This window comes from Gossypium raimondii, chromosome 11, assembly GCF_025698545.1.
Source record: "Gossypium raimondii isolate GPD5lz chromosome 11, ASM2569854v1, whole genome shotgun sequence".
Taxonomy (NCBI): Eukaryota; Viridiplantae; Streptophyta; class Magnoliopsida; order Malvales; family Malvaceae; genus Gossypium; species Gossypium raimondii.
The window spans coordinates 42551433-42578179 of NC_068575.1; the positions used below are offsets into that span (position 1 = coordinate 42551433).

At 32.0% G+C, this 26747-nt stretch overlaps 2 protein-coding genes, 1 non-coding gene and 1 pseudogene across 3 annotated transcripts; 3 read left to right on the plus strand and 1 right to left on the minus strand.

The window, feature by feature from the left end:
• Positions 1-157: 157 nt before the first annotated feature.
• Positions 158-8949, minus strand: LOC128034810 (uncharacterized; annotated as a pseudogene).
• Positions 8950-15605: 6656 nt separating this feature from the next.
• LOC128035005 (small nucleolar RNA R71) lies at positions 15606-15712 on the plus strand. Its single transcript, XR_008191409.1, has one exon. It is a non-coding gene; the product is annotated as a small nucleolar RNA R71 (small nucleolar RNA).
• Positions 15713-20388: 4676 nt separating this feature from the next.
• LOC105803812 (F-box protein At5g49610) lies at positions 20389-22663 on the plus strand. The gene is made up of 2 exons (XM_012636211.2): positions 20389-20527; positions 21207-22663. Exon 2 carries the CDS (start codon positions 21235-21237, stop codon positions 22336-22338), a length of 1104 nt encoding a protein of 367 aa, XP_012491665.1. The 5' UTR covers positions 20389-20527; positions 21207-21234; the 3' UTR covers positions 22339-22663.
• Positions 22664-23981: 1318 nt separating this feature from the next.
• On the plus strand, positions 23982-26699 carry LOC105803811 (F-box protein At5g49610). Its single transcript, XM_012636210.2, has 3 exons — positions 23982-24121; positions 24949-25054; positions 25374-26699. The coding sequence occupies exons 2-3, from the start codon at positions 24953-24955 to the stop codon at positions 26499-26501; spliced, it is 1230 nt and encodes a 409-aa protein (XP_012491664.1). The 5' UTR covers positions 23982-24121; positions 24949-24952; the 3' UTR covers positions 26502-26699.
• Positions 26700-26747: the final 48 nt, after the last annotated feature.

Consider the following 26747-nt stretch of genomic DNA (forward strand, 5'->3'; position numbering starts at 1 on the left):
TATATATAAATGTAAATATGAGTTAAACCCAAAAGTTGGATAATGTCACAAAGACAAAGTTAAATGCATTTCTTGCTTGTCAGAATCGCTTTTCCTCTTTCTTGATTCAACAATCTGTTGAGTGATTAGATCTGGATGGTACTCAAAAGCTTGAAGTTTAACATGCAATCAAGACATTCCTTGCCTCTGAAAATACAAATCCACTTTCCACAACATTATTTAAAAATGAAAGCAAATTGTTATAATAACCATTAACATTTTGAAGAAAGATGACCAAGAGGTTATGCAAAATACTTCCTCTAATGTACCAAAACCTCTAGGTAAGGCAATTAATGCATCATCAGTGTCGAACATAATCACTAACCGTTCAGGAATACTCCAAACTGGTAATTCTTTACCGATTGTTGGTCCACATAGTGCATTTCCTTTGAATGCTCTTGGGATTATTCCTAAAACTGAACTCCCTTTAACATATGCAGATGTAGCACTAATCCCATTAAACTCATGCTTCCCCTCCATAAATTAACTTAATTCTTTTCATTGGCTAGCACTTCGCCCAATTTTATAGCCATATCTGTAAAATTTTTATCTTTTCCTGGATAAGATCCACAAAAAACACAAATCTTTTCATACTTTTGAGTTGAAGTACGTACCATGTTTTTTTTAGTGTTCGATTGTGAATGAGGGAGTAGTGAATTATATAAGGTTCGGACCACACATAGAGTAATAATAAAATAGAAAGAGAAAATAAGATGTCAGGAAAAGAAATCAAACAAGTCAGAGGCAAATATTTCTTGAGATGAAAAATTCAAAAAGGAACATGCCACAATTAATTATCAGGTACAAAAAAAACAGGAATCTCGAGACAATAATACGGAAGAGAAAAAAATCATCACACGAGACAGAAAATCTAAAAACAGACAGTAATAAAAAATTCGATAATAACAACTATTTTTTTATTTTTTTCTTATTTTTTTATTTTTTTTCAAATAGCTGAGATCAATATAAATAACATAGGTCAAACATCATATAAAATGTATGAAGCATATGATTATTGTAAATAAATATTAAAAGTTGAGAATTATTTACAGTAGTTCCGATTGTGGCTCACATCTTCCTCTGGTTTTACGTCCAATAACGGCTTAAACACCTTCTATGAGTCAAGGATCAACTTCCCATCCAATTTTCTTATAAATTGGCAAACAAGGACGTTTATCGTCAGATTCCCAAGACAATTCCATTCATATTGGAATTGAGACCATAAATCAAGAATTTCTTTTTGCAAAACTTTACTAAGATGGGTCTCAAGAGAAATTGGGATATCTCCGAAATTCTCCTTACACAATCTGTCCTTAATGGATATTAATTTATCTTCTCGATTTACAAATGCCATCCCAATAGATCGACACTGACTGTTACACGTCCATTTGGCACACTTGTGACAAATCACTCTAAGGCGCTTTGCTCTTCGCTTTCTTGCATAACTGCTCCTACCTGTGCCAGGTAAATGTAAAAAAGGAAGATATTCCTCAAATCGTAGCTTTCCTTCAATGATGGCTCGAATATTTGTAGGCATGCCCTTATGCATGAGCATCCTTATTCTCTCGCATCTAACCTTGTAAAGCTTCACTATCATATTTCTAGGTAGACAAGAAAATTGTTTATGCAACTTTGAAACAACATTATCCATTTTGAAAACAAAGAAAGTTTGAGAAAAAGATTAGAGTACTTTGAAAGCAAAGAAAACGATATGGTAGAGAAAAGTAAAAGGATAGAAAATTTAAAAGTAAGAATATACAGTATCAGTTTTACGGGTAGCTGATAGGACCGACTATAAAGCCACGGGGTACTGTTGTCTGCCATTTAATCTAGGTAAAAAAAAGAGAATTAAAATAAATATTAACAATAACAACAATAATAATATTTATAATAATATGAACTCCTAATTAGCAAAATATATACTTACATCTAAACATTCTTGAAACAAGGATAAAAAAAGATAAAGAATTTCATCTTGAGCAAATTGATTTTCTAGGAATAATTTGAGTTTTTGTCCATTTACCTTGAATACATTACCATTCTTTGGATTCTCAATGTCGACTGCCCCATGAGGGTACACATTCTTTATAACAAATGAACCATTCCACCTTGATCTTAGTTTTCCAGGAAATAAGCGAAGTCCAGAGTTATAGAGCAAAACCTTTTGTCCAACATCAAATGTCTTTCTTAACACCATCTTGTCATGAAAAGCTTTGGTTTTTTCTTTATTTATTTTTGATTTCTCATAAGTATCATTTTTAAGTTCTTCATATTCATTAATTTGCAACTTTCGCAACTTAGAAGCATCATCAAAATTGGAGTTAAGCAATTTAATTTCCCAATATGCCTTATGTTCAATTTCCACAGGTAAATGACATGTTTTCCATAAACTAATTGATAGGGAGACATGCCTAATGATGTTTTGAAAGTAGTTCGGTAAGCCCATAATGAATCATTAAGTCTCAGAGACCAATCTTTGCGAGTTGGGTTAACCGTTTTTTCCATAATGTTCTTAGTCTCCCTATTTGCAAGTTCTACTTGCCCATTTGCTTGAGGGTGATAAGGGATTGTAACTTTGTGTGTAATGGTATATTTCTTCATTAATGATTCAAAAATTTTGTTTGCAAAAAAGTGTGCCCCCATAACTTATAATAGATCGAGGAATCTCAAATCGACTTAAAATATTTTCTTTTACAAACTTAATCACTATTTTGTGATCATTATTTCAACATGGAATTGTCTTTATCCACTTTGCAACATAATCTATTGCAACCAAAATGTATAGGAAACCAAATGATGATGGAAAAGGTCCCATGAAGTCGATACCTCAACAGTAAAAAATTTCAATCACCAAAATCGGATTCAAAGGCATCATATTTCGTTTTGAAATGGATCCATATTTTTGGCAATTCTCACATGATAAGTGTCCTTAAATAAGGTTGGCCAATAAAATTCATATTGTAAAATTTTTGCAACAGTTTTCTTGGATGAAAAATGACCACCACATGCCTCAGAATGACAAAAATTGATGACACTATGTACTTCATTGTAGGGTACGCTTCTTCGAAAAATTTGATTAGGGCAATATTTTAACAAATACAAATCATCCCAATATTTTTTTTACCTCAGAAAAAATTTTCCTTTTATCTCGTAAACTCCAATTAGAAGGAATTTTTCCTATCACAATAAAATTAGTAATGTTAGCAAACCATGGTATAACAGAGATATTTAAAAGTTGTTCATCAGGAAACTTATCATTAATTGGGGAAGTTTTAAAAGATTCATCACAAATAAGTCTTGACAAATGGTCAGCCACAACATTTTTTACTCTTTTCTTACTCCTTTCTTGAAGAAGAAGAATCCACCTAATCAACCTAGGTTTGGCATCCATTTTGGAGAGAAGATATTTTAAAGCTACATGATCACTAAAGACAACAATAGATTGTCCAACAAGGTAAGATCTGAATTTTTCCAATGTAAAAACTACTGCAAGTAATTCTTTTTCAATAGTAGAATAATTCACTTGAGCACTATTTAAACTTTTACTTGCATAATAAATAACATATGGTTTCTTATCTTTCTTTTGTCCTAACACAACACCAACAGCGTAATCACTAGCATCATACATTATTTCAAATGGTAAAGACCAATCAGGGGGTTTCATAATAGGTGCAGAACTAAGCATACTTTGAAGTTTTCCAAAAGCCATTTCACACTCTTTAGTCCATTCAAACACACTATCCTTTAATAAGAGATTACACAAAGGCCTAGATATAAAACTAATTTTTTTTATGAATCTTCTATAAAATCCTGCATGTCCTAAAAATGATCTAATGTCCTTTGCAATTCTTGGTGTTGGAAAATAGGAAATTAACTCAATTTTTGACTTGTCCACCTGAATCCCTTTTGAAGAAATTATGTGTCCCAAAACAATTCCTTTAGTGACCATGAAATGAAAATTTTCCCAATTAAGAATAAGATTTTTTTTTCTTTACATCTGATTAAAACCTTTTCTAAATTGGATAAGCAATCATTAAATGAATCACCAAAAATAGAAAAATCATCCATGAAGACTTCTAAAATGCGTTCAACCATATTACTAAAAATACTAAGCATGCATCTCTGAAACATGGCTAATGCTTGACATAATCCAAAAAGCATCATTCGAAATGCAAAAGTGCCAAAAGGACACGTGACAGTGGTTTTCTCTTGATCCTCAAGTGAAATTGCTATTTGGTTAGACCCAGAATATCCATCTAGAAAATAGTAAAATTCATGCCTTGCAACTCTTTCTGAGATTTGATCCATGAAAGGTAAAGGGAAATGATCTTTTCTGGTCACTGGATTAAGTTTCCTGCACATGCATCAACCAGTAACAGTCTTAGTTGGGCTAATTCATTATTTTCTTTTTTTAATACAGTAACCCCGGATTTCTTAGGTACAACTTGGGTAGGACTGACCCATTTCCTGTCAGAAATAGGATAAATGATTCCATTATCCAAGAGTTTAATGACTTCATTTCTTACAACTTCTTTCATATTAGGATTAAGCCTTCGTTGCATTTGTCTAGAGGGTTTAGCATTTTCCTCTAAATAAATGTTACGTGTAAATCAATGGGTTAATTCCTTTTTATGTCAACTATGGTCCATCCTAATGCATTTTTGTAACAACCCGTCTTTTAGTAGTGTTAGAAACAGTAGTTTCGGGACCACAAATTCGACGAGTAAGTTCGTATAATTAATATTTAAGTTATACGAGTTGATAATAATTTTTATATTAAATTTTGATTTGATTATTTTAAACAATTGAATTAAAAGTTAGTATAAGTGGTTTGGTTCAAAAGTCAATTGGTTATTGAAAACAAGGTATTAGGACCATGGTGAATTGAAGTTTAGTCTGGTAATTTTGATGATTGATTGCTTAATTTAGGGAAAAGGACTAAATTATAAAAGAGGTAAAAGTTGATTGCTATAGATTTAAAATACAAAAGAGACCAAAACGGTAAATAGACCATGGTAAAAAATTCGAAGCGATGATGGATATGATTAATCCACTAGCCTTTGGGTTATTTTCTCTTTTAATCCTAATTAGTTTAAGATTAAATTGTAATTAAGCTTATTTAGTTGGAATTTAATTTAATTGAAGGACCAATTGTGCAATTAAACCTTCCTTAGATGGTAATTATACCATATTTTCAATTGATGGACAAAATGGACATGTTTTATCTATTTTTATAGGTATATTGTAAAGGTTAAATTTCTAAATTAAGAAAATAAAAGGTTAAAATTAAAATAATGTTAAATTAAAGCTATCATCTTCTTATTTCTTTCTTTCAAAACCCATATAGCCATGGGAGGAGAAGGCAGAAACCTTCGGCCAACTAGGGTTCTTTGATTTAGGAGGTAAACCTTACTAGTTTTTAGTAATTTTTATGTTTTTGAACTCGTATTAGCTTAACCTAGCTAGCCAAAGATTAATTTGTAAAACTGTCAATGTTATGGATTGTGCCATTGATGAACTTGAGATGTTCTCAAAATTTCATGGTAGAATATTAAGCTTTGTTGCTACATAGGACTATTTTGTAAAGTAAATTTTGGTAATTTTAATGTTTAAGGACTAAAATGTGAAATTAGAAAAAGTACAAGGACTTGATGTGAAATAAAAGAAAATATAGGCTGTAATAGGGTTCCAAAAAATTTCACTAAACTTGGAATTGAATAAAAATGGTTAAATTGCATGTTTTGGACTTAGGGACTAAATTGTATAAAAGTAAAATGTTAGGGGTAACTTTGTAAAAATGTCAAAAAGGGCTTAATTGCATAAAAGGATTTAATTCATTCAATAAGAATTAGTGAATTGAATGGAATTTTTATTTTAGATCCTAAACAAGTGGAAAATCGAGGAAAAAGGAAAAATATCAAATAGCCCCTGTACTTTGTCGTTGCTGCAGTTTAGTCTGGTAAGTTCGTACGGTTTAATTTTAGTACATTTTTAGATGTATTATATGGACCTAATTGCATAATTTTGGATTATGTTGATGTGTGTAATTGAAAATGGAAATAATGAATTGACACAACGTCGATCACTAACTGAGCTACTCTGGACCTGCAAATCAGTCTTGTAAGTTTGTTCGGTTTAATTCTAATGCATTTAAATTTGTATTGAATAAATTAATTTTTTTTTTGGATTGAACATTATAATGATGTTAAGTATATGAGTAATGAAGCAATGGATTGTTGTAAAATTGAGCACTAACGAGATATTCTAAGCCGATGAATGTTTGGTTGATGAACTAATGTCTGTATATGGAATATGAGATAGTGAATTACTCATATATTGACTTGTGTTGGAGTATTCTGACTGGATGAACATAGGATAGAGTATGATTGGCATGCCGATAGGTTATTGGCGCACAGTATGGGGTTGATCTGAACAGTGGAGATAATTTCTGTATTTTCTCAGTTTGCTGGATAAGCTGAGGTCCTACATTTGTTGTGGACTATCGTGTTATATTATAGTGTTATTCAGTGCGTTGGCTGGATTGGCTCATACGAGCATTCATTGTGTTGGCTGGTTTGGCTCATACGAGCATTCGGTGTGTTGGCTGGTTTGGCTCATACGAGCATTCGGTGTGTTGGTTGGTTTGGCTTATACGAGCATTTGATGTATTGGTTGGTTTGGCTCATACGAGTTTCTGGTGTGTTGGATGGTTAACCGTATACTCGTATCCATTTATCATTCATCGGGCTATGTTTTAATGATCTCTAAATGTTATTGAAAAGTGGAAATTAATGTGTACTGATATTTTGAGCATTACTCATTTGTTATGAACTATGATTGACAGGAACTCTATTAAGAACCTTATCGTCAAGAACTCTGTTAAGTTCTTTATTATGGATTGAATTAGCATATTTTGGATGTTCTTATGTGTGTTTGAAGCCTTGTGATCACATGTTATGTATTGGTTAAGTACCTATGCAATTGGGTGAAATTTGAGCTTGAAGTAGGGTTTTTTTGGGCTCACACGGGCTGTCACACGACCGTGTGAAGCACACAAGCAGCCCATATGGGCGTGTGTCCGGAGCTTTTTAAAAATAGTATAGGTGTCATTTTCACACGAGCAAACACACGACCTACGACATGGCCGTGTGAGGGTAATACGAATGTTACACGGGCTGGCACATGGCTTGCGACAAGGTCATGTGATCAAAATCAGAGAGTTACACGGTCCATGCACATGGGCGTGTGAGGTAGTACACGGACGTGTACGATAGCCACACGACCATGTTTGGAGGCACATGGGTTGGGCTCTGCCACACGACTGTGTGACCCCTAACTTGTAAATTGTTTGAATTTTTCCTAAAGGTTCTAATTTGTTCTGATTGGTCCCTGAATGTCTGTAACTTATTTTTAAGGTTTCGAAAGCTCGATTTAAATCGATAATTGGATACTATTTGTTTTGAAATGTTTTGAATTGTACAGTAATATTGCATAACCTTATTTCGGTAATGGAAACGGGTTTTGGGTGTTACAATTTTTATGCATTTTCAAAATTTTCAGTAGCTTACCTTCTTGGTGTGCATCAAGTTTCGAGGAAATTATGACTAGAAAAGTTTCATTCTCACCCGAAAATGAATATTTCAAATCACTTGGTAGCTATTTCAAATCAAGCTTGGGTGGTTGATCAACTGATGGTGTTAAAACATCTATAGTTGTTGGAAGTTCCTCAAACTTTTGTTTCCAATAAAAGTTCTTATCGTGTCCCTGAAAAGAATTTAACACAGAATCAATGCATGGATTTTTTGTTTCATCATCAATTTTAAATTCAGTTAAATAATTTTCCAAATGATTGAAGAATTATGAATTGATGAACTGTTCATGGACAAGTTGTTCAATGAAGACCACTTCATGTACACCAGAATCTTCAGCGGGTTGCTTACAAACGCTAAGCACATTTAATTTTAATGTCATGTTTCCAAAATACAAGTTTAGAACACCGTTCCTACAATTAATCAAATCAATAGAAGTTGTAATGAATGGACGACCTAAAATAACAGGGATTTGTATAGTAGAATCTGAGATAGGATGTGTGTCCAAAACAATAAAATCAACTAGAAAATAAAATTTTTCAATTTGAACCAACACATCTTCTACTATCCTTCGAGGAATTTTGACAGATCAATCAGGTACCTGAAGTGTGACAGATGTTGGCTTAAGTTCACCTAAACTTAACTATTGATTAACAGAGAAAGGCAAAAGATTAACACTAAAACCAAGGTCAAGCAACGCACGCCCTATTATAGTGTTCCCAACGATGCATGAAATTGTAGGGCAACCCGTATCTTTATATTTAAGTGGAGTGATAATCTGAATGATTGAACTCAAATGTTCAGTTAAAAAGGCTTTCTTTTGTACATTATGTTTCCTTTTAACTGAGCACATATCTTCCAAAAACTTAGCATATGACGGAACTTGTTTAACTGCATCCAATAAAGGAATATTAATCTTGACTTGTTTGAAAATTTCTAAAATTTTAGCATTTTGATTCAGATTCCTTATTGGTTGCAATCTTTGAGGGAAAGGAGCAAAAATCCCACATTTTTCCTTGTCTAGGTTGTTACAACTTTTAGGCTTACCATTATCCTTACCACTACTTTACGGAGCAAAAGAGGGCTCTTGGGCTTTGGAATGAATGCTCTTGTCAATGGCCTTCCCACTTCGAAGAGTTGTTATAGAATTCGCATCTTCCTTTTGGATTTCTTTGGGACAAGAAACATGACATTGTGTAGAAGGATTAGGTTGGGTTTGAGCAGGAAACTTACCTTTTTTCTTGAATGCGCAATGAGGCTGTAAACATAGAAAGTGTGCTCTTGATTTCATTGATAACTTTTGAAGCCTGATTGTTGACATTTGTTTGTGTCTACATGAATTCTTCTAATGTCTCCTCTAAACTTTTAACATGCGAAGATGGTTGGGTCAGCATGTTGGGAGGTTTTGGACACTGGGGGAAACGAGCACAATTATTATCCTGCCAGCTGAAGTTAGGGTGGTTTCTCTATTGAAGGTTGTAAGTGCTTGAGTATGGAGAATGAAAGGGTTTTTTGAATAGTTCCACAACGTTTACTTGATCATGCAACATTTCTTTGAAAAGTGAAATGTTTGGGAATTCCACAATAGAATGTCCCATGATTTCACAAATACCACAAATTTCTTCAGTTTTTCCTGTTTTAATTTCTTATACTTTCCTAAGCTTCATGTGTAACACCCTTAACTCGTATCCATTGTCGGATTAGGGTTACGGGGCATTACTGACCAAAATACAGCTCAGAGCAGTCATTCATTTCTAAACATATAATAAGTAATATTAACTAACATACATCAAAGTCATATTTTACTTTCATGTACAGAATTATCAAGATACAATTATAAAATTACTAAACTCGAATGTCCACAAATCATTTATACTAAATTCGAACATATGAATCATAAAGCCAATCCAAATCAATCATACTTTAATAGTCATGTATCACAAATAAAGCATATCTCAAAATTCAAACAATTTCAATCCGATTACCAAATCAAATTTTTCATTAAGCTAACTCACGAAAAACCAAATTGAACTAGTTCCATAATTACCAAATTCAAACCATATGGTCATCAATTTATAACAATCATACATGTGTACCACTTAACCAACTAACCAAACATATTTTACTATATTATAAAACATCATATCATAATACATATACATTATAATTCTATTAGTCGAACCTTATGACTATATAATAAGACATTTAGGTACCTAAATAAGTATCAATCACATGTCACTTTCATATACTTAGCTTACAACAATACATCCATTCTATAAGCTTTCTCATGTGTGCATATTTAAGCCACAACTAGCCATATCAATTCATAATATTAACTAATATCAAATATATTAGTTATGAACTTTGTACATGCACATACTAGCTTAAGTTGAACTATACTATGCTGCAAAATAGGCAAAATTATACAAATGCCTACAAGCATTACCCAAATGATAGAATCTCAATTGTAAGTATAACCAATTCATACACTACTTACTCAACTAACTTTAGTAATTTTCTAAGTAAAATAACCGAATTTAAACATGCCAACTTCATATACTATGTACCATGCCAAAATTTCATATACACAACCGAATCATTTAATCCTATATTCGGTCATCAAATTAGCCTCCAAAAATTCATACCATTTCCATCATGAACCGTACCTAAAAACTCACTCAAACAAGCATACCATATGTGCATACATAACCATTCCAACCCAAATCACAAGACCAATCACAAATACAAATTAAATCATGTATCAAGCTTACTAAATGAACTATTTATAAGTCATTCATATCATTACTCAACCAAGACATATAACCAAAACACCATTCATACAAGTCATGAGACATACTTACCAAAATGTGCTTATACCATGATCAAATTTACACAACCATTAGCATTATAATCACGCCAATTTTTGCATGGCTAAATATATATATATCATCAAAACCAAACATATTAAAAACTAGCGTATACAAAATAACCAAATACATACTTAAAACATGCGAAACCATATGGCCAAATACACTTTCCATAGTAAACCAAAATAACCATAACCTATACATGCCATATAACCAAGTCACAAAGTATATAAATATCGAAATTATTAGCTGGATAGTGTGATGCAATCTCCGTTGACTTCTAACCCGAGCAAATGTCCCAAACACTGTAAAACATAAAAAAATAACACCAAGTAAGCTATAAAGCTTAGTAAGCTCGTAATATAATAACTCATATTACTAAATAACCACATTACAAACAATTACATCAGGTCATAATATAGCTCATTTGATTTCACAATTCTACCTCATATTTATGCACATGATTAAATAAGATTTCCACGAGTTTATTCATTTCAAAGCTCGTATGCCTCTTAAACTACTTATCACTTCATTCTCATTTACAAATACATAAGCAAGAATAAATAAATTTATTTGATCCATTATTCATCACATTTCTATAGCCGAAAGAATCATGTAAATTATCATTAAATAATTGTAATTCTCACTCAATATGTCATATTCATATCATTAACACAATCATTGCTCATATCACACATATCATTCAATTCATACCTCATTATAGCCAAATAAACACATTTTGGCATAAAATATAATTATACACTAATAATTATCTTTATAAATTACCTTCATTTAACTCTCACATAGGTTCTGAACGTACCTGTGTTGCGTAATTCAATTGAACTTTCATTCTTGTCTTAACTTTGCGTGATGAACCATCAGAATCGTTAAAGATACTCGGAAGTCTTGTATATCACATACAACGCCATATCCCAAATATGGTTTTATATGTTATCACATATTGATGCCAATAGCCCAACTATGGTCTTACACGAATCATATATCGATGCCAATGTCCCATACATGGTCTTACTCGAAATCACATAACGATGCCAATGTCCCAGACATGGTATTACACGTAATCACATATATCGATGCCATATCCCAGATAAGGTCTTACACAAAGTCTCATATATTGATTCCATAGCCCAGCTATGGTCTATACGAAATCATGTAATGCCATGGTCTAACCATGGTTTTTTCCACTAATTCGTCTTTCGTTACGAAACGATTGTGTTCGATCCTACATTTTTACTTATTTCAAACATTTGATTTAAACTCCACAATTAAATCAATTATATGAATACATTCATACTATCATTCATCAATTACATAAATATACACTGAAGTTTGATTATACGAACTTACCTCGATTGCTAAAACGACGGAATTGATCGATTGGTCTGATACTTTATCTTTTCTCCAATCTAGATCCGTATTTCATTTTTCTCGACCTAAATATAATCAAAATCAGCTTATTTAATTATCTCTCTATTCAATTTAATCCAAAATTTACCTTAAAGCATATTTACACTTTTGCCCCCATAATTTCACATTTTTACAATTTAGCCCTTATCACATAAAATCACAATTTCATGAAATTAAACACATATCCAAGCTAGCCGAATTTTCCATATATCACTAGCATCCCATATTTTCAATTTATTTCACATTTTAACCACTAAATTTCAACATTTCACAATTTAATCCATAATTAACATTTTTATCAAAAATCACTTTATAAAAGATGAAAATCTAACATCAAATATTCATATTTAATCAAAAAATATCAAAGAGCTCAAGTATTAAACAATGGAAATTCACAAAATCTTTAACAGTTTTAGAAACGGAGGTACAAGTTAGCTAGATTATGAAGCAACGATCTCAAAAACGTAGAAATTATTAGAGTAAAAACCACTCACCAATTTTTCTTCAAATTTTGGCCGAATAACAAGCTCTCCCATGGCTGATTTTAGGTTGAAATTTCGGTGAAGATGGATAGTGGAAGAAGATGACACAATTTGTTTTATTTAATTTAACATATAGTGCCTTTTTACTTATTTAACCTTTAATAACCTTAATAACTACACCAAATGCCACACCACTAACATCCAATATCTCAATAATGGGTTATTTATCACATAAATACCTTCAATTTAAAATTCTATAGCTATTAGACACCTTTAGCATATAGAACGCAACTTTCGCACTTTACGCGATTTAGTCCTTTTATCAAATTAAGCACCCAATTGATAAATATCTTTACGAAAGTTTTACACAATCATAATATCATACTGTAGATATTAAAATAATAATAAAATAAAATTTTTGACTTCAAATTTGTGGTCCCGAAACCACTGTTCCGACTAGACCCATAAATCGGGCTGTTACACAACTCGTTTTCATCGTCGGATTAGGGTTTCGAAGCATTACTGTTCAAACATAAATCATTTAACATTATAACATAAATTAAATCAATTTTATTATAAACAATTCATTTATATGCATTTTTTCCCTAATCCGAGCCCTCAAGGTCTTAAAAATAACTTAGAAACATTTCGAGACTAAATTGAAACAAAATAGAAGTTTTAAAAAAATGAAAAAAAATGTGAAAACAATGGTCACATGGCCGTGTGACATATCCCAGGCCATGTAACATTCGAACTAAAGGACACACGACCATGTCCTAGCTCGTGTCCTTACCTGTGTAACTTACTGAGTAAGATCACACGACCGTGTCACAGGCCATGTGCCAGACCGTGTAACTCTCTGAATTGCCACACATAACCGTGTGCCAGGCCGTGTGCTAGGCTGTGTAACTCACTTACTTGGAACTCTAAGAAATTTCAAATGACACACAGCCGTGTGACAGCTTGTGTCCCAGGTTGTTTGAACCCAAAAACTTACCTAAAATCAAGCCATTTCAAGACCATTTCATACCTAACCACTCAAATCATTTGGGCATAAATTCAAGGGCTCTAAACATCACTCAAACACACCTAAACATGCCATTTCAACATCCTAATTCATCTAACCAATATGCCATCCACAAGCACCACTATTGTATCAAACATTATTGTAAAATCACACATTTACAACCTATTCGAACAACTAACCAATGTACCCTGATTGGTACCACATGTAAATGATCAAACAACCTAAATACCAACACAATCAAAATCTCAACTACTTTAAATATTATATAAATATGCATCACGTATCATATTTACATGAATAAACACAAAATATCAAGCCTTTCATACAAACATCAAAATGACCATTTATAACATCTAGTTCCACCACAAAATATCATAGTACCACAAGACTCTTCTTATTACATGTCACTCTTAACCAACTTCAAAACAAGTACAAAATGACTACCAAGATAAAGATGATAGTGTATGAGCTTCCAAGTTGATCCAATCGATGCTACGATTCCAAGAGTCCTACAAAAATCAAATTAAACGAGTAAGCATAAGGAAGCTTAGTAAGTTCGATAAGTCAACTCATGTACTATCAATTACTAAATTTCCAAGGGACGCTATCATTTACTACACCGGCTCACAGCCTGCTAGGCATTAAGTTTGATTAACATCAGCATTGAGCCTACTAGGCACTAAGCCTGAACAACATCGACACTAAGCCTGAATAACACCAACACTAAGCCTGCTAGGCACTAAGCCTGAATAACACCTCATTTAAATATACAGTACGATTCAACATTCAAGTAACAATACAAAATAGAATTAAAAGATTAATTCATTAACAAGGAAATGAATATAACCATGCATATACATAAACGAACTTACCGGATTGGTTTGCAGTAATCGGGAAAATATAGGAACTACTTCGCAATCTTTTCTTTTCCACGATCATCAACATGCTCGAGATCTAAAACAATAGTACCATTTAATTAAGTACTTCTATAATTCAATTTTATCCATAATTCATATTTATGCAAAATTACAAAATTACCCCTAACATATTAACTTTTCGCAATTTAGTCCTTAAGCTCATAACTTGAAATTTAACCATTTTAACCAAAATCCAATTTAACCAATGTTACAAGGGACCTTGAAACAGCCCATTATTACCAACATTTCACAACCAAACCCATGGTTTTATACTTTTAACAATTTAATATATTATTTCAAAATTCATCAAAATCATTTAACAAAACATGTTTATTTAACAACCAAGATTACTAATCCATTAAATAACTTCAAAAAGCCTTCAAAAACATCCATATAAATTCCTTAAATATTTAATAATTTTACAAATTAACTCCCGGGCTAGCTAGATTAAGCTAAAACGAACTCAAAAACATAAAAATCATTAAAAACGGGGCTTGAATACATACCATTCAAGGGAGAAATAAAGCTTGAATAAAAATCTAGCTAAGCTTCCATGAAGAATCAGTTTTGAAGAAAACAAAATGAAAAAGATGATGATTTTTAGCTTATCTAATTTTATGCTTATTTACTATTTTACCATTTTACCCTTATTACTAATCAAAATTTTCAATAAAACATTGTCCATAACTATCCACTAACTCTTAAAATGGTATAATTACTATCTTATTCCATTAGCTTTCCTTTCCATAGCCATTTATCCCTTTTAACTAATAGAATTCAACTTTTACATTTTTTACGATTTAGTTCTTTTCATCTAAATAACTATTTAAACTACAAAATTTCTTAACGAAACTTTTACACGACCTTAATATAATCTCATATGCATTAAATAAATAATAAAATAATAATTTACTCGTCAGAATTGTGGTCCCAAAATCACTATTTTCGACACCACTAAAAACGGACTGTTACACCATGGCTTCAACCTTTCTAGTTAAATTGGCCATCCTAGCACTTAGATCATCTTTTTGACTAAGGTGATCTTTCTTTTATTATTAGTAGGATTCAATCTAATGGAACCTTCAGAAGGGTTAACTATGTACCAAGATTGTGAATTTTCTACCAAATAATCTAAATAGTCAAAGGCCTCTTCAAGTTCTTTATCAAGGAACTCTTTGTTACACATTGTCTCAAAAAATTGTTTAGTTTTAGGTGTTAAACCTTCATAAAAGAAAATTAAAGTTCGCCAATTTTCAAAATCATGATGCGGACAAGAACTTAACAAATCTTTGAAACGTTCCCAACATTGAAAAAATGGTTCATTTGAATTTTGCAAGAAATTTTGAATCTGTTTTTTGAAAGCATTGGTCTTTTGTGTTGGAAAAATTTCTTTAAAAATTTAGTTTGCATTTCTTGTGAAGTACCAATTGATCTTGGTTTTAAATTCTTAAACCCAATTTTCACTTTATCTTTTAAAGATAAAGGAAATAATTTGAGTTTATCAATTTCATTAGCATAAGGTGGATCATTAAAGATGGCACATACTTCATCAAAATCTTTAAGATGTAAGTAAGGACTTTTAAACTCTAAGCCAAGAAAATTAGGAAGTAAAGTTATCACACCAAGTTTGAACCGAAAGTTGTTTGCATTCAAAAGTAAAACGAAGCAAGAGGGTGTTGAGTTTTGAGAAGGTTGCAAGTAATCGTGCATGGTGTGCACTTTTCGAATATCATTTTCATCAGGAGCTTTTTCAATTTCATCCATGATTATTGAATGTGGAGGTGTCTCAATCAAATTACCAACAAAAGTTTCACAATTTTTTTCTAACTAAACAAAGAGAACTAAAATCACAATGCCAAATATGCATAAACAAATTAGGTTGTAGAACCAACCAAATATATGTACAAAAAAAATACTTATAAAATTGTAATCTAAATCTTACCTTCCTCGGCAACAGTGCCAAAAACTTGACAGTAACTTTCTAGGTCTACAACCTAAGTGCAGGTTATATTCAAGTAATAAAATCTCGGGAGTCTGAGGTCGATCCACAAAGAAGTTAATTAGAACTTACAAGATTACAAGTATTATGCTAGAATATAAATTTAACACTTAACTTTGGAATAAGCATTGATAATGAAAGTAGTAGCTAGAAACACTAGAAATAAAAATTCAATGCAAGAAATTAACTAAAAATGATAAAAAAAATACCTGGAAAAAAATATGCTGAGGTTAGAGGATCAACTATTGGTTTCATATTACGATTCAATTTTAATATTTAATGGGAGGTCTCAATCAGATGATCTAGAAATGTACGTTCACTAATTAAGCATATGAATCCATGAGCAAAGGTATGTCCATCAATGGAGTGTCCAAAATGATTGTACAATAAGTCCAAGAGTTTAGCAAATGAATCCATAAGCAAAGGATGGTACAATATGACAGTTCAACTATTTAAGTTCAGTCCAACCATATGGTATTATAACCACCTGATAAGTTCAAGACCTATTAAAACATTTCAAATATTTATTATGTCAATTTTTATGTCTACAAAAAATCAAGGTTAATTTATCCAAGCATTCATTGTGCCATATATTGTCTATAATAAATAAAATATTTTACTTTACAAGTATGATTATAACAAGTGATTGATAATTAATTTTAGTTCAAATGATGAGTATGGAATTTACCTTAATATTTCCCAAGAGTTTCACCATTTCACCTCAGCATTGAAAACTTAAAATAATATAGCAAAAGTGAACAACTCAAACTTAAATGAAATAGACATTTTAGAAATAAGAAACTTGAAATTTTACAAGAATAATGAAACAAAAAAAACTTAGCAAGTAAATGATCTTGAACTCAACTTCAAGATGTCTCCTATGTTGAAATCAAAGGCTATTTATAGAGATTTGTGAAGTTGAAAATGACAATACAAAGGACTTGATAATAATAAATTTCTAGGCCTACTTCTTTGTCATCTTTTGAGTCATTTTTCACATGTTAAAAGATGAATCATTTTGTCCAAGTTAAAATCTCTCAATGGGAAAAGTCCAAAAGAGTTGATTGATGGTCTGCATCTTGTCTATATGCTGTAAAAATTTCAACTCCAAACTCCAATTGTGTTAAGAGATATGAGCCAACCATGAAAATGTATCAAAATTGTCCATCAATGTGAAACTTGCAACTTTATATTTACTTTTGGATCTCTTCCTGATGCATTTTGGTGTTGGTGTTACAATATTTGAATAGATCTTCAAATCTCCTTTCCGATGATATAAGGTACACCCAAAATGGAATCCTGAAGCTTGAGGCATGATCGAAACACTAAGAAGTTTTCTGACTAAAAGTTCTGAATGTGTTCGAATTACAAATTTTTAATCTTTGAGCTTTGAAATTTCACTCATCATCTTGGATCAACTTTAGGCTTTGTGCATTTAATCTCATGGTTCCATGTATTGACATCTTCTTCCCAAACCTATTTTACTTGCAAATTCCACATGAAATATTTTATTGAAACTAAATGCATGAAAAACACTAAAAATACACAACATTTACAATACAAACAAAAAAGTTAAATCACTAAAATGAATTTAAAACATATAAAAATGCTCAAGAAACCAAGCAAATGTAAGTAAGATATAGTCCAAAATTATCATATGTTGATGACTCATCAGGAAGCATTTTCCCATTTGCTTATCACTTAGATAAAGTGAGTGAGTATTGTCAAGGAACAACACACTAGGAAAAAGTAATTTTGGACACCTATCTCTCTTTTTTGAATCAAGTGAATCCTTAATATCTTAACCTTAAATCCTATCCAATTAGATAATTTCATAACAAATCAGATGTGGGTTATATTTATAGGGTAATTACTTAATAAGTCGCCTACCACAAGAGGTGGCCTCATAGTATAGAACTCAAAAACTGGGTGCGGTACTAAGGGTGTTGGCAAGGTCTAAGGCTTCCCTAAAATTGAGTTCACTGTAATTGATCATCTAATCCAACAATTAATTCGTTAGGAATCTCTACAACAAACTAATATATGACATGCAACAATACTGAATTTGACAAATGTAGTTGTTAAGTTTAGATTTTGCATAGGTTGCCACCTATAGTTGGTGACTCAGTGAGCCTTGATGACACCAATTGATTTCGACTTATAGGTTAAAAATCTTATAAATATGACTATTGGCACCTTATTGCCCCACACCCAAAGTTCATTTCCAATCCTTAAATTCGCTCATTTTTCCTATCCCTTTAATTTGTAATCTTTTAAATATTTTGGGTTCGAGGGTTAAGATTAGAGTTTAGGATTTAGTGTTTTAAGACATTAGTTTATGATTATTGAAATAGTAAAATGTAATTTCAACATATATTAATTTATAATTTCATTATTTATAAGAAAACTGAAATAGCAATTTTTCATTTTTGGAAAACCAAGGCTTCTGCCTACCCCTTTTTACCATGCCTATATTCACTCAAAATTCTATACTTGTGTTTTATTTTCTAGAATTGTTTTATCTTGGCTTCAATTTTACCAGCTTCAGCATTTTTATTGCCTTAACTTCAATAAGAAATGGGAAAACATCATTGAGTGTGGTACCACCATTTAGCCCTAATCAACTTGTAAAATTTAGTGAAGATTTCTTTAGAGGAAAAGTTGACTTTACAATTAAAAATTTAAAGCCATTGACATGATAAGTCATATGACAATTCATTTTTACTTCATAAAAGTTCAAAAATTTAAAAAAAAAGTTCATAAAAGGTTAAAAAAGCTATTCACATTAATAATTAAGTACAAGTAAATTGTCACACGAATGCCACATTTGTATATTTAAAATTTTAATAATTTAGTCATTTTTAAAAAAAAACAAATCAACTAAATTTCAAGATTGAGAGTCAAAGTAAAAAAATAGAGTCAAAATAACAAAATGAATAAATATTAAGGTAGTGTTGGTATGATAGAAAGTGGTCACTTTCTTAGAAATTTAATCAGTCGAAATGCGATTCCAAAATTTGATATGTCAATTTTTATTTACTTTCCTTGAAATTTAACTTTTTTTTTTGGGAAGTTACTTTCCCGTAAACATGGCAATGTAATTCCCATGATAAAATGTAGGAATGTTTTTTCCCATGTAGATTGAAAAGTTAAAAAATAACAAGACTAAATTAACCTATTTTATATTAATTTAAAGTATTAGTCTATCAATAAATGTGAAAGAAGAAGAAGAAGAAGCTATTGCCTCCTTCCTCCTTGCTACTTGATTTTCTCTATTACTTCTATGAATTCTTGAAAAGTAAGTTTTTTCCTTAATCTTATTTTTATATGCATATTTAATCATCTATATATTATATCATTTTCATATTATATTTATTTTCTATTATTTTGTTCTCTTTTTCGATATATTAGTTCAAAATTTAATTTTATTATAATATTTATGAATCTTTACGAGAAAAAAGAAAAATTAAGGCTTTTGTTTAGCTCTAAGACTGATTTGATCATAATCTTTTGCATGATTTACTTTTGGATTATGGTTTATTGTATGTGATTGAAAATTCTACTAGAATGATTTTCGAGAATGAACAAATGATTGGCAGCCCATTTAGAAATAGAAAAGATAAAACAAGTGATCAATCGAATTTCAAAACGGTTATGTATTATATTCAAGTAAATTATATTTTTCAATACTCAAAGTAAATTTTGTTACATTGGGCTTTGAAAAATTAATGTAAAATGATCAATTAAAATTCAATATTAAATATTTAATTCAAATATCTGATAACAACAAAATTTATTATAAAAATTAAATACATAAATATTATATTTTGTTTAATAAGAATAAATTCGTAAATTATCATTATATTTTTAAAAAATATTTAATGAAAATGTAATATTTGACATTTGAAGATGAAACGCTGGCAAAGAGTTAAACTGAAGTTGAAAGTAAATTTTTGTAATTTTCTGTCTTCCATTGAAATAAAGCAATGCCCCCAGTTATATTATAAAATCCATATATCCAAACACTCCATATGGACGTGAAGACTGGTCTAGGTTATTAATTTTATATATTAGCCGAAAAAGGAAGGGCCCAAGCAAAATCAAAAACTTCTCTCCAAAGTCTCGATGAAAAAGCTTTGTCAGATCAACAACATCAAAGCCAAGTAAAAGATCTTCCAGGTATCGCTTCTCCCTCACTTTCTTCACTTTTAATAATAATTTCGCCTTTTTTTTTGCCCTTTAATCGCTCTCTTAGCTCTGCTTATCTCCTTAATTATGTTCATTAGGCTTCTGCTCTTTAATTAATGTTTCTTTTCTCTCTCTTGAGTTTGTTTGCTGTTTCCGGTTTCCTCTTTTTACGAGTGGTACCTATTTTTTAGGTAATTCTTAGCTTTTAGCTTTTCATTAGGTTTTTATGCGGTTACAATGTGTTTGGTTGCCGAGAAAATGAATAGGGGAAAGTCAAAAGAAAACTTGAAAAAAGAAAAAAAAGGAATGTGACCCCTTCCTTTTTAATTTGCGGATTCGAATTATTAAATTCTGTACTTCTGATGTGAAATTGGGTGCTTTGGAGGTATGGCGAATTCTGAGATTAAGTTTGAGTTTTATTTTTAGATTTTTGAAATTTTGGAAGATTAACGTTATTTTTTGAAAAAGAAATCTTGATACCTCAAGGTAAATTTCGTAAGTGAACCCATCTCAAGTCACTCTTGAACCGTGAATAGTCTTTGAAGCATTTATGGACGTATAATTTTGGTATTAGTAACTTTGTTTCAGGTTTTCGCCATTCTATGTTGTTAGGGTAAATATTTGTGTTCTTTTAAATGGTTTTTTGGTAATGTTGTATATCTGGCTGCAGTGTGAGAAGTGGGGGAAGTTCAAGTTAAATGGATCGAGGAAAGAAGCTGACTAACTTCTATGGTAACAAAAACAGCAAGATTTACATGGATCTAAAAGACATAGTAAGGGAGAATGCACTTCGTTACCTTCCTGCTAAATCACTTTTCCGGTGTTTTGGAGTTTGTCGGGATTGGAAGCATCTAATATCAACACCTTTCTTTGCGCACAATCAATCAAATTCTTTCCAGTCTGTCTCGGGTTTCTTTTACCAATCACAAGCAGGCGTGCCGTCATTCATGTCTCTTGACCCTGTGGCTTATGGTGTTCCAGACCCATCTTTAAAGTTTCTGCCCGAACCTGTTGATATTAGGTCCTCTTGTAAAGGGCTGCTTTGTTGCCAGGGGCGTACTGGTTACAAGGCTTACTACGTCTGCAATCCTGTTACCAAGCAGTGGGAGAAACTTCCAAAACCAGATGCTGATCATGGGTCTGACCCTGCCGTGGTGCTCGTATTTGAGCCATCATTGCTGAACTTCACTGCTGATTATAAGTTGGTTTGTGCTTTTCCATCCGAACTTGATGGATATGAGTTTGAGATATATTCCTCTGAGAAAAGATCATGGATAATTTCTCGTGAGATTTGTTTTTCTGAGAGGAAGCTCATGCCTAAGTCAGGTATTCATGTGAATGGCACTGTTTATTGGCAGATGATGGGCTTTGGAATTACCGCATTCGATCTCATTTCAGAACGGTTTCAGCTCCTCGATAGTGCAGTTGGGACCTTAGGAATGAGGAATGGGAAGCTTTGTTCGGCATACGTACATGCTCAAAACTTGGTCGTGAATATGCTATCTAATACTCACTCCAATACCATGCAAATGAACAGCCATGCCAAGATGTGGGAAGAAATGCAACCCAAGATTCATGTTGATATTTCATTACCCGCATCATCTAATAATAATGCTTCGGGTAGGTATGGATATGGGCATGGAGGAGTAGTGTTTATTGGTGGGGATGTAGTGTTGCTTAGTAACGGGAACAAGTTTTATTCTTATGACATGAAGAAGAGGGCCTCTAAAGATTTGGGTGAACTTGATATTGATACCAAGGCAGGAATTGTTGGGTATGTGAATAGCCTTGTTGAGCTCTAAGACCAGGCGCTGCTGTCTGTATGGACCGGCCTTGACAAGAACACCCTACACAATCTCCCTCTTTTATTCTCATTATCAGGCAAAATATTTCGTTAGTCCATCCGACATTTGTAAATATGTTTTTATTGTTTCTTTTATTTTATTTTGTTATTAAATCTTTTTTGGTCCTTTTGTAGTAAGGATCTATGATACAAAGTTGGTTTAATAGTTAACTATTGGGATTTTTTTTCGTGTTTTAGAAAGGTAAAGTTTGTAATGTGAGAACTATGAGGTGTCATAGTTGTTCACTTATTTTCTAATAATGTGATTGGGAGTTCGATCTTCATTCGCGAGAATGAAACATTAATTATTCACTTCCTCGAGAATCACCAAAACGGTTTGTAATTTCATGATTACTTTTTTAGCAAAACTATAAAATATTGTGGATTTAGCACCTTTTTCCTTTTTCAATGATTATTTTTGTTCCAGGCAATGACATATCTTAGAACCGTTTTGCACATAATCTATAAAACAAATTTATTACAATATAATGGTTCAAGAATATTGTGATTGTTTGTATATGTTTTTAAATATTTTATTTTATATTAATAAAATTAAAATATTGATACATTTCATATTTTTAATATTTTTAAATTTTATATAATTTTAATGAATCTAGATATATTTAGACTTATCTCAAGATTTATTATGAATTTTAAAAAATAAAAATAAAAAATTTTAAAGTTTAACTTTTGAAATTTACTTAACATTTCTATAAATTTATAATTTTGTAAAAGTTTTAATAAAATTAAGTTTGAAACGAAGGTGTCCACGTTTATTATAAAATAAAAATTTTAAATGTTTTTTTTGAATTTTTATTTTCTTGATGATGAAGATAAATAAACTTATGAGAAATTAATGAAGGCTTAAATGTGTATATCAATTTCACTTTTTTTTTAAAATTTTCTCCCCTATATTATGATATGCAAAAGAGTTATTGACAAATGAACCTCGAGAATACAACGAAGCTCAATCATTGTTTATTTTTTGCACTGATGGAAATAGTTCACTGAGCAAAGCATAGCAAGAATATCATTTTCTATAAAAGAATTTATGCAATAATTCTTTATAAAACAATCTAGAAATATAAAAGATTGTGAGAGATTAAAAAAAAACTTTTGATGTGTTTTTCTAGTGTGTCATACAAATGAAAGTTCACATAGGAAGCTTCATGTCTCTTCATAGGAACATAACTATCTAGATGGATAGTCATATCTTTAGCAATGAATATAATTATTCAATAGATATCTCTTGATATAACTTTTGAATTTAAGAGACATAACTCATCACTATAAATATTGACGACTTTTGATTAATAACCAAGTGACATAATTTTGATTACTTATAACTTTTTCATTTTTTGATAAAAGTTAAAAGAGTTATATACCTTTTAACCTTCCCTTTTTAACCCACACACTAGTGTGCTATAACTTAATATATAAGTCTTGATAACAAAAATAAAAAAATGAACTTAAAAATTTCATAGAAATAAATATTACAAAAAATGTTAAAAATGATATTAGAACCTTTTAAAAAAAAAGTGGGCATCGAGGCAGCCAATCATTTGTTTAACCTAAGAAATCTTATCGACCAAGTAAGTTATTGCGTTAGTCGTAAGCCCGAAAAGGAAGTTCAATGTTATAAACTTTCTCAAACTCTTTGAAGCATCTTTGAGGGATCAAATCTTTTTCATTTTCAGGGTTTTGCCTCGCTCGGACTCTCTGCTGCCTTCAGTACGCTTTGGGTTAGCTTTGTTTTCTTGATCTCTTTCTGTTTGTTTGCTAAGAATATTAAGGATAAAATGAAAAAACTTTTTGACAATAGGATTTCCGTGTAGTATCGAAAAAACCAAGAATTGTAAAGTATTAAACTTGATGCTTCAGTGTCTTTTTCTGTTTGACATGTCTATTTCCGGGGACCGGTCAACTGTGTTGACTTGACTTAAGTCGTTTAGTGTTTTCTAAATTTATTTTTAAGGCTTTCGTGGGCTTTTTTCAACCCCCTTTTTCTTGGTTCTTTCTGTTTGTTTGCTCAGAAATAAAAATCCAACAAGAAAGAAAATGGGGCTAAGGAAAGAATTTTCTTCGACTGAATTTCCATGTAGTTTCTTGAAGGCGTAAATTTCGTGCCAAGCTTCGTACATGTTCAGTTTCCTTGTGTGGGTCCCAAGCAATTGCTTTTTTTACTTCGATTTTCTTTTTTTCTTTTCATTGTTTCTACTTTTAAGCATTCTTTTCTATTAAGCATTTCTCTCAACTCTTGACTAGCCTTTCCTTGAATCAAGAAAGGTTTGTTTCATAGGAGTGATTAGTTTGGCTTCATTTTGTTTCTATCTTATCAGCTGTTAATTGTATATTCCTTGCTACTTCTTTCTTAATGTCTATTATCATATTTCAACTCTGTTTTTGTTCATATTCTTTGTTATATGCTTTTCAATGTTAACCATGCCATTTTAAGGTTTGACTTTGGTTGCATTATTAATATTTGTGTGTGTACAGCAATCAAGGGTGTTAACAAGCTTACCAAGGCATTGTTTGTCATTTACCGACTAAATCAAACATATGCCTGCAGGTTTATGGCCGATTTCGAGGGCAATAATCGAGAAACATTGGAAGATGACTTCTGTTTACTTGAAGATTCAGATTTAGAGGGGGATGTTGATGAACGTTTTTATGAGGTATGCAATGTCTTTAGTTCTTTTTTTCTTTTTGTCACTCTTAATTCTAAGCGTGAGAACATGACCATGTGGAGTTGCCCATATAGATTTTTGTGCTATTGTCTTCTTTAAGCTTTGTTTTGTCTAGAATAGTTTGAACTAGGATCTGTTTGATCGCTTTCTTGTTTTATCTCTTATGGAAATGACTTCTTAGTCTTTTCTGCATTTGTGAAACAAACAATAATGGAGATTGAAGTTATTTACTTCTCTGTCTTCAATCACCACATCACCTTTTTAAACTTCCTGATTATCAACATGATGAGGTCTGCTTGTATTTCAGCTTCCAATTCTCTCACCCAAGGCTAAAGCTAAGATTCCGGTGGATTACAATAAAGCCCTCAAATATGTAGACAGGAAGGAAGCAGGGTTAGAAGATGTCTTGAGGGACCATGCTCTTCATTTACTCCCTGCAAAAACACTCTTTAGGTTCAAAACTGTTTCCAGAAGATGGGATCACTGGATAAGCAGCCCGCTGTTTGCCCACCGGCAAACTACTTACTTCAAAAACGTATCTGGTCTCTTTTGTCAAGTTGCTGATCACAGTCCTTCCTTCATATCATTCAATCAAGATGCTTATGGCATGCCTGACCCGTCTTTAAGCTTCTTTCCCGAGCCTGTCAAAGTCAGAAGCTCTTGCAACGGTCTGGTTTGTTGCCAGGGTATTGAGGATGATACCTACTACATTTGCAGCCCTGTGACCAAGGAATGGAAAAAGCTTCCTAGGCCAAACTTGTATCATGGAGCCAAGGCAGCCGTTGTACTTGCTTTTGAACCCTATGTACTCAATTTTAATGAATCTTATGAGCTTGTCTGTGCTGTCACATTTCCCGACTATCCAGTTGTCTATTTTGAGATTTACTCATCAAGGTCAAGCTCCTGGAGAGTCTCTGACACTATATGCTATGAGCTTGATGGTTCGGGATTGCATGATGGTGGGTACTACATGAAGGGAGTTGTCTATTGGGAATCCTCTTCCGGGGTCATTCTAGCGTTTGGTTTGAGGGATGAGCAATGCGGATTTCTGCCACTTCCTGCCAATGATGAAGAATATGGAAATGGTGCTTTAGCCATGAAGCATGGTGAGTTGTGTTACATTCAGCCTCGTTATCAAGATAATGTTTGCACTATAAACATTCATGGGAATATGGATATGAGCCTGAAGTCAGTAATCAATCTTCCTTATGATGCGGGGAGCGCATTTGGTGTTTGCAGGGTTTTGGGGTTCATTAATGGTGACATTCTGATACTTGGACTGGGGACTAGGGTGGTTTCTTATCATGTTAAAGAACAGAAGGTGGAACTGATAAGCCAACATGAAGGTGGTGCATGTACAAGGTACATTCCGTATGTGAACAGCCTTGTATCGTTGAGGCATCCGTTGATTAGAGACAAGGGCCTAATTGTGTAGACAGACACTCTCAAACTGTCTTGTACAACCGGCCCTCCTTTGTTGGTATCTCTGGTCTTCTCTTTAAACTAGCTGCTTGGTTTTAGGATAATACTTTTTCTGAGTTTGGTGGAACTGGGAACTTCTGGTGTTTTAGGTCTGTATTGAACGTCAATTTTTGAAGCTATATTAATATATGGTTTGCTACATGTATGAATATGTGGATTCCCCTTTTATGACATGCAGAAATGGTTTGAATCATACAAG

Bases quoted from the DNA above. Each gene is read 5' to 3' on its own strand.
- LOC105803812 (XM_012636211.2), top strand. From the start codon at position 21,235: ATGGATCGAGGAAAGAAGCTGACTAACTTCTATGGTAACAAAAACAGC.
- LOC105803811 (XM_012636210.2), top strand. From the start codon at position 24,953: ATGGCCGATTTCGAGGGCAATAATCGAGAAACATTGGAAGATGACTTC. The intron at 25,055-25,373 runs GTATGCAATGTC...CTTGTATTTCAG, and splicing joins TTGATGAACGTTTTTATGAG to CTTCCAATTCTCTCACCCAA.